Source organism: Hyalella azteca, unplaced genomic scaffold (genome assembly GCF_000764305.2).
Source record: "Hyalella azteca isolate HAZT.00-mixed unplaced genomic scaffold, Hazt_2.0.2 contig15339, whole genome shotgun sequence".
Taxonomy (NCBI): Eukaryota; Metazoa; Arthropoda; class Malacostraca; order Amphipoda; family Hyalellidae; genus Hyalella; species Hyalella azteca.
The window spans coordinates 101,682-111,112 of NW_025945195.1; the positions used below are offsets into that span (position 1 = coordinate 101,682).

Sequence of the window (9,431 nt, forward strand, 5' to 3'; positions counted from 1 at the left end):
CATGTTGTAATACCAAAAAATAATTTTATTCATATCATTAAATTGATTTATTCTAAAATTCTTGGACATCGTACATATCATTTGTATTTTGTGATTCACTGTAAGTGAATCATTCACTTACAGTGGTTCAATTAATATTAACCCTTTCATGGGTAAGTTACCATATATGATCACTTGAAATTGCGTCACAAAAAGCCTCACCACGGCTTCCTGTTTGTTTTTTAGGCATCCTTAATTATATATATAATACCTCAGTCAATCACTAATTATCTGACCATCGTTCTATCTATAGCATCACCAACTGTAAAGTCCACAAATTGAAATATGAGCATTTAAATGAAGGATTTGACTTGGACCATTGAATTGACGCTCTTTCCGGCTTCCGCATTTCCTTCAAAATTTGGAAGTATCAATATATATACAGTATTTATTTATTTTGGCAACTTGATTAAATTTAATTAAATTAAATTTTATGTGTCTAATTTTTCATTTGCATAAACTGAATTTTAATTATAAAGAAAAATTTCGTGTAGGGTAAACGCGGTATATTCCGACACATTAAGGACGCATCGAGAAATGAAAAACTATAAAAAAATAACCGTATGCATTACTCAAGTTTTGTTTGCTTTATGTGACCCGCAAAACACCGTACTACGCACCAGCAATGATGAAACGTCACAAAAGAATGCCATATTTATTTAAAAGCCTTTAGAATGCAAACCTACCAATCCCTATATTCCGACACTGTGTGTGGCAATATTTGGCACGTGGTGAGGCGTATTCCGTCCGCACTTCAAATTCTACTGATACGTGATGCCGTCATGCACGTGTTCGAATTCCGTTCGCTGTGTGAGCTGTATTGGAATACAACATGGCTTTGAATTAGAACACTAATGAATATTGAACACTACTTAATTACGCTTTTAATTAAGCAAATTTTAATTTTTGTACATAGCTTGGAACGATCTGTGTGTGTCCAATTCAAGTTATGACGGAATTAGTTTTTATGTGTCTAAATCCATTTCTCAACTTAATCATCTATTAATTTATTTACCACTTGAAATCAGTGAATACAAGTATACTTAAAGGATTCCTAATATATTAACAGATGTAGGGTAAACGCGGTATATTCCGACATCGTAGGTAATTCCGTCACCTCTCCAGCTTTTCCTTTATATTAAGCTTTGTTTTAGTACTCTGATGCTTCTGATCGCCGCCGCCGCTGTCTCGTCCGCGGCGACGGCGTAAGTGCTTTTATTTCAAGCCAATCGACCATATAATATTGACAAGATTTGAGAACGCGATTGTTATTCTTTATATTGTCGTGATTTGCATAGCATTTAATTTGATTCAAATTAATGATTCGAATGAATTACTATGATTGTATGGTGATTTTTTAGAAAAATGAAATCTGTGTTATCCACGATGATAAACGGTAATGTAATCCTTCTAAATTATTATTTAATCTAATTATATTATTTAACAACTCGTGAATATCATAACATTTAACATGACAACATTGAAGTTAGATTCGTCATTTCCCAAAATCCTAGTGATAAAATTTCGGAGTCAACAGCTGTTTTCAGGGCGTTGTTTTGAAGCATCATATCATGTTGTTTTTCGATTATTTATATTTCAAATGTCTGCCGCATTACTTTATTTGTGAATATGAATGCACTTTTCAATTTTTACGCAAACATTGTAATTTTTACAGAGAATCTTCTTGTCACATTCAATTGGGGTACAGACTCTCAGTAATGTACGTCGACGGTCATATTAATATGGAAGATGAAAAATGCTCTTTGCAGTATAAAACGGATACGGACAAATTTTCAAGTAAGTGTGAAGAGAGTCATTGTGCATTAGTTTGCTCTCAATCAGTTTGTTCTCAACATTCATTTTCACGCAATAAGCATGTGAACGAACCATCTCGGCTGGTAGTTTGTTGAAAATTTATTGAATTTCAAATCTTTATATGTCCATTTAATTTTCTTAACGAAAATCTTATACTACTATAATTCTCAATCAGTAGATTTTATTTTAGTTTCTTATGAATCGTTCGAGATTCTATCTAATTTGGATTTTTTTCGCCATGAGATTTTATCACTAAACAATTATTTTCATTGTCCATGGGCGCTTCTTGCCAGTTAAAGAGAATTAATTTAGAATTGGTTATCTCGATATAAAATTTTAGTTTCCTCGACGATTAGGTTAACTTAATTCCATTTTATGAATATTTCTAAATGTGTGCTGATGGAGATATTTAAATTACTGGTAGGCAGCTTCGAATGATGAATCGATTGGCATCAGCTAAGCTCATGATTTCTTGCCCTCAATACTACACTAACTTTGATCTATGTTTGTCAGTTTTGTCTTAATTGAGATTCAGCCTAAGACATTTTCATCACTGGATATATGATGCGAACACTAAAGATTCCCGTCTTCTTTCCTCTCCAACAGAGTTACGTTGCTACGTCTTTTCAACTCAGTACGATGCTGCAAATTGTGATCCACTGTTGTTCAATGGCTGGCTGTGCGCGTTGAAAAAAAAAGGGTTGGTAAGTATTTGAGTTTACAGGTAAACTGAGCACACCGTGCAGTAAATTGAGCAATATCCCTGAGATTAATGATATCTCACTTAGGCTCGTTTTAAAATATATCTAACGTTCTTCTCAAGGTAGCATAAGGTTCAATCCCGGATTTTCATCATTGAATAAACAGCTAAAGTATTTTCATTAGCATTTTTCCAACGTACATTTCTTATAGGCATCAGCGAAATGAAAAGGAATATGATACATGCTTGTTACAGTGCCTATCAAAAGTTATTTAGGCGGGTCAAACGTCGGCCGTTTCGCTATTTTCACAGAGCCTATGATCATGTAAATATTTAGAGCAGCAACTGCATGAAAAATAATCAGGATATTAAATACAATTACATTTGTAATGAAATCAACTCGACTTTTCTCGTTTCTTTGAAGTTTGATCCGGTTTCGTGATCTGAGGAGTAATAGCCTTTTTAAGTTAAACCTCCTCAAGTTTGTTCGCAAGAATTATTTATCTTTGTTTTTTTTCTTGAAAATACCCAGAAAAATTACATCATTGAGTGATGTCTACTTACATGAGTGTGGGTGATAACCACTTACATGAGTGATGCGAGTGATGTCCACTTCCGATGAACAACCAGGCATTCTATGCAGCATTCCTTTTTTGAAGGCATTGTATGATTCAAGGCATGCATAAGTAACATAAGAAAGAAATCTTTACTGCTCACTTTATTCTCGCTCTAGAAGTGTTTTCCTTTCCTCAACAGCTGAAATCCGACAACACCTTGAACGATGTGGCTTTCCAGAATATTTCACTGAGGAACAAATGCAGCACTGATACCAACTTCTCACAGGCTTACCCGAACTGCAAAAGCTCCACCATGAAATATTTGAACGTAAGTCATAAAAATGTGTGCTTATTCAGGTAGCAAAGGTACTTAAACATGTTTATTTCGATGAATTTTACTAAACTTTATTAGAGATTACAGAAATTATAAATAACTAGAGCTGATTCTAGCATGGCAGTGTAATATATCATTAGTCATATAAATGTAGCCAGCTTGAACCATGTATGACAGTAAAAGCTCACGATTTATATTTTACGTGACAGATTTTAAGGCTTCTTTTCTGTCTCTTTCGTGCCGTGCCCTAATCCGCTCACTCAATGGAGGAAAACCCACTGACTCGGAACAAGACTAACTGAACTCGCCTTCACTCCTCGTGCTAAGAGTTTTTATCTTCCTTCAATAAATATTATGATGTTTTTCAACTGATATAATTACTTGCCAGTGAATGAATAGCTGTGCAAGCATCTGCTCCCATTCACAATTTCTCATCAAATGAAAATTCAACTCTTTCAAAATTACCAAAAATATTCAACATTTGCAGCGCGTTATTTAGTTGCATTAGGTTTAGGAATATAATATACAATTTAAAATCGGATAAAAATTACTACGGTTAGGACTCTTTCAATGAATTAGAAATGTTCCAGGACTGAAATGGAATATCATTTATTGAATTAAATATTCTTGCAGAACATATCGCACAATTTAAATATCCTGGGTGTTTGAAAATGGGTCGCACAATATGCCAAAAATGTCGCGCTATTGTCTAAACTCTAAAGTATGCTTAATGTTTAGAACAAAAATACCGCGACACGGTTTTCGAAAACTTTTAACAAACGTGTCGCACAATAACCCAAATTGAGGCTTAGATATGGGTGAATATAGTGACACTATTTTTCCAATTCATTACAACACAATAAAAAATCGAAACGTTATAATGAACAATCGTGAACATTCGCTTTAACACAACTGATTTGCTGGCAATATGTCAACGCCCACTATCGAGAATGTCTAAATAATTTAGGGTCGCCTGCCGAAGACCACCACTGCCCTGGATGTAATGGACCATCATGATTCCTGCCTTCCGTAACGTAGCCTTCAACACTTCAAGCCGTCCGTATCTAGGCAGTGCGTCGAACCAGCCCTCGGTCGAACGGCCACTTGTCGAAGGACGATAAATTTTGGAACAGAACTATGCTATCTGAAACCTAACCTTAGATGCGGTGAACGTAAAATTACGTAATTCAACGATGCCCGGAAGTCATATTCGATCCGCGGCCTGGTGGTGCACGGCAGCTTCTATGCAAGGCCGGAGGCGGACAAAGCCGAGTGATTCACGGCTGATTGGTGGATGTCCGGAGAGATCCAAGGAGTTTGATTCAGGGCTTATTGGTGCACAAAATTGGTGGTGCACAGCTGCGCTCCCGTCTAAATACGTTCCCACTGAAAAAAGATTCTTTTCATTTGCTCACACGGAGGGAAATGGGCAAATACCAACTCAAATATAATAGACGTGGGCGAGTCTGAACTACCGCTGGAGGGTTGAAATACCATCGCCTGTGAAATCTTTCTCTAAATAGAATTGAAATGCTAGAGTTCAAAGGCAAATGATGAAAATATTTATTAGCTTATGATATTTCTACAACACGTACTCGGAAGTAATCAGCTTTAACAAAACTAGAGGAAGGTCTAGGGTTCTTGTTGGAGACAGCGTGGAACACACGACCTATTATATGTTTCTATGGCCGCAACATGACCTATAAAGTTTAAATTGTAACCCTTGCCACGACTACAATAATCCAACGCTATTTGTAAAACGCTTCCCTATTGGCTAAAAAGCGAAGCTTTAGGGTGGACCGGATTCCAAACCTAAGGCACATACGAAATTAATTATATTTAGAGAGATAACATGCATACGAAAAGAAGTTACAAATTGGATGTATACAGAGCTAGAAAACCGGAGCTGGGAGGGCGAATTAATTAGGGAGTAAGTGTGTGATCCTAAACAGACACCATACAACCCTATAAAAAGGACAAAACGGTTCATTTGTTTGTAAATTTCACGATATTAAAGAATTTGTTGTCCTAACACTAATGCATGCCACTACTTACCCTGGCGTCATGGCGTTTAGTAAAAAAACAACTAAACATGGGAACCAGTGCTCGTGTCGAGATCAAGCAGCTGATCTGAAAAACTGATGCCTACCAAAAATTTGTTCCCAAATCCAAGCTAGTCAAACTTAATCTTCGTCGCTAAATGCAAGTAGGAAATTTGCAGCATAATAAAACTCGGCTTTATAGAGTCCAGTGTCCTCTTGGCCGCCAAATATTGAGAAGCGATTAGTAAGAAATTTATTTCTGATTTTCATAGACAATTAAATCTGTCGATCGAAATAAAACCCACCCGCTGGACTGTCCACTATTAGCAAACTACCTGAATAAAAAGATGAAACTTTCAACCAATTGTTTCAGGTCAACCGAGTTTTGAATAGCTAAGGCCTAAGCGATAGTTTCCATAAGGTATTGAATTATTTGATGCAACAGATATTTTGATTAAACAGAAATACATTCCATTATTATGAGACGCAATAAAACGGTGCACGACGGTTGCTTGGGATATCCCTATTCAAAATTTAACAAAGTGCAATTACTTATTTAGGGCAAAGATGTATATGAAGGTGTATATAACAATAATTTAAAAGGCGCTTCCAATCAAAAATTGATCAATTTAAATGTTCCATGGAAAGTGAAGATTTCTAATCTAATGTTTTAAAATTTTGTAAATTGAATTGTTTGAAAGCTTTGCAAACAGGGACTTGGAGATATAGTATGAACATATAAATTAACTAAGAGTAGACTTTTAAACTTATGAGTAAACTTTAAACGGAATATTCCATGCTCAACAAATAATCTGGACCTTGTTGCTGGCCAATTACCTTCCCTCGTTCATCACTCTGAGTCATCTCATTACTGTCAAGTTTATTTTGATAAGTAAGTAAATAAGTATTTTTTTAAAATTATTTTTGGGTAAAGATATGTCGCGTATTTGCATGGTAGTTGTTATTGTTGTTAGATAGCACATTTGATTCATATCTAGTTCTTATTAAGTAATTTTTCAACAATAAGTATCTGAAAATTTAGAAGAAGCCAAAATTCTTTGTAGGTTGGTAAACTTCATTTCTTCCACTATATTAGGAAATAAATGTTTTTTATATAATACAACTTCAGACCCTGGCTATTGTATATCATGAGCTCCGTTTGGTTTATGTCTTAATGACATTTCTTTTCATTATTTGTCGTCTAAAATGAGCTTGTCATCCTGTAGCGGGGAACCACTAACATGTACTGACTGCGATCGAAAGTCTACTGTACATTGCGTTGCAGTTAAGCTTGTAATGTAAGGTGCACAATGAAAGAACTTGAAGGTAATATTTTAATGGAAAAAGAACTTGGCAAAAAACACATTCTAATTTGCACGGATCATTTTCCGTAAAGATAAATAAACCGGCTAACCTGAATTGTACTTTTGAACCCTAATACAAGATCATTATACTCCTAAAAACACTTTCGGCGAATAACGTACCGACGTTCAATGACGTACATGTTACGTCTTCACGCCGTCTCCGGCCGGTTAAAGTCCAGGGAATGCCAGGGAATCCCTTCCTAACTTGTCTGATGGAAAACTGTTCACTGGTACTATTGATAACTGTAGTATTTTCAATTCTAGCACTACTGATTCTTTGGCCGACTGGGTTCAGGATTTTCTTGCTGACGGGTTGCAGATAACAAACAAATTTAGAGATATAATAGAACGATGTTATGCGCAATGCAACATTATTACTGCACCAACCAGTTGGCATGAGGTGGACGTGGATGTTGACGATTATCATTTTTAAATATTCAGGACGTCAATCGGATAGTATCCATAAATGAACGGGCTTCACAATTCGAGATGGGAAAAATTGGCACAACTTCCCTTCCAACCTCTCACGTCTGATGATCTCTTCTGCCTTTCTCGATGCTATCTGACTTCTCCCGCTGACTCGCTCGTATCTCTCCTTTTTTTGAAAAACTATAAACGACGCGAGGACTATCGCACACAGGTGCAGAACCCCACAAAACGCAAAGTTCACATTCTACAAAAATATGAGCGTGATAATCCTGAATTAAACAATTTGCTATGAGTGAAAATAATCTGAATAACTGAGTATTAAAAAAATCCTAATAAGTTATTACTCTAATGATTTCGAATAATAAATATTCTCTATAACTGGAGTCTATCCCATTACAATCCTTCAGTAATACACTTGACCCTCTTCAGTAATGGTTAATTGTCATTCTTCATTCAGCTTGATTGATACTTATTGACTTATAATATAAGCTTCGAATTTTTGCAGTCCCACAAAATTCATATATGCAGTAAAAAAATTAACTCCGGTCGTTTGTGTCTCAATTTGTTGTTAGCCGTAGTCATATAGGAAAAAATGAGGGATTTCATGAATCACTCGAATTGTTGGCTGGATAATTCGGAGGTTTCGAATTTGGTCAGATTATTTGAAGGTTTAAGTGTGGTCAGAGCGTTGAAGCTTAATGATCTGATGTAAAAAATAATAAATAATAATAATAATAATAGCGGTTTCAGCGTTTAGTAGGCCGTAGGCCTGTCGCCGATTCTTAATATCGCAGAACATTCACAGAATTTTGAGGTCTCGAACTCGCAACTCACTGCTACGATTCCGCTATGCTTAACCGCCCGGCCTCCTTGCCGATTCTGACCAGAAACTGGCGCACAGAGCTGGGATCGAACCCGCGCCTCTCTAGTGCGTCAATCTTGGTACTCTGAACTTTAACCACTGGGCCACCCTGTGGTTAAATGCACTGAAGTTGAATGCACCGGGGTCAGTGGCATTGTAGTTTACTCGTCTTTCTAGATAAATTCCACTTCTTTTTCTAATAGAATGTCCAGAAAATTATTCACAAGGTAAAAATCGTGGAAATTATTGCAAAGCCTACCTAGGTAAATAGTTTTGGCAATGAAACCGATGCATTTGGTTTTATCATACAATATTTTCCTGGGTGACTTTTCCAGATCATTGAAAATTGTCTATGTATATAAGAAATGAATCTTGGGAGTTTGCATGCTGTAGGCCATCGGGAATATACAACTGCTCTTTCACTTTCATCAAAACAATTTTTCACAGCTTTGCAGCTTATATTCGTGCAATGTGTGTTATCTTCTATACGCACAGAAAATCTCTCAAGGGTGATAAGTCGTATTTGAGTGTGTAATATTGAGTAGGTATTTAAATTATTAGCATGAATGGTTCAAAATCTATTTGTTAAGTTCCATATAATTTTCTATTATATCGCAGTAAGCAGACTGATGACTATTTGATGAATTCTATTAAGACAAATTTTCTTTGCATAAGATGAAAATCTCATAGTTCATTCAAAATTATGAGAATTTTGCAAAATTACAAAAAAAAATTATTTTTCAAATTTGTTTTTTAATATCAAAATCTTGTAAATTTTCAAAATTATTTATTCTGTCAACTGATTCATGCATTGTCTCTGACTTTATGCAATTGTGAAAAATTTCAGATCGATTGAACAGGTCAAATTGTGTCATATATGGATAATAAGATCTGTAGCAGACGAAATTATTGTTAATTTTTTTTAATGAATTTTTTTTTAATTTATACATTACTTATTCTGTCAACTGATTCATGCATTGTCTCTGACTTTATGCAATTGTGAAAAATTTCAGATCGATCGGACAGGTCAAATTGTATCATATATGGATTATAAGATCTGTAGCAGACGAAATTATTGTTAAATTTTTTTTAATGAATTTTTTTAATTTATACATTATTTATTCTGTCAACTGATTCATGCATCGTCTCCAACTTTACGCAAGTGTGCAAAATTTCAAATCGATTGGACAGGTAGAAGTGTGTCAAAAATTGATAAGAAGATTTGTAGCTGACAAAATTATTTTTAATTTTTTTAATATTGAAAAAAAAAATCAATTTTTGAAATCATT

The 9,431-nt window shown here is 35.2% G+C and overlaps 1 protein-coding gene across 1 annotated transcript; it reads left to right on the plus strand.

Moving 5' to 3' along the window:
• The first annotated feature begins 1,201 nt into the window (after positions 1-1,201).
• LOC108675915 lies at positions 1,202-4,084 on the plus strand. The gene is made up of 5 exons (XM_018163972.2): positions 1,202-1,244; positions 1,715-1,836; positions 2,461-2,558; positions 3,311-3,439; positions 3,655-4,084. The coding sequence occupies exons 2-5, from the start codon at positions 1,758-1,760 to the stop codon at positions 3,694-3,696; spliced, it is 348 nt and encodes a 115-aa protein (XP_018019461.1). The 5' UTR covers positions 1,202-1,244; positions 1,715-1,757; the 3' UTR covers positions 3,697-4,084.
• Positions 4,085-9,431: the final 5,347 nt, after the last annotated feature.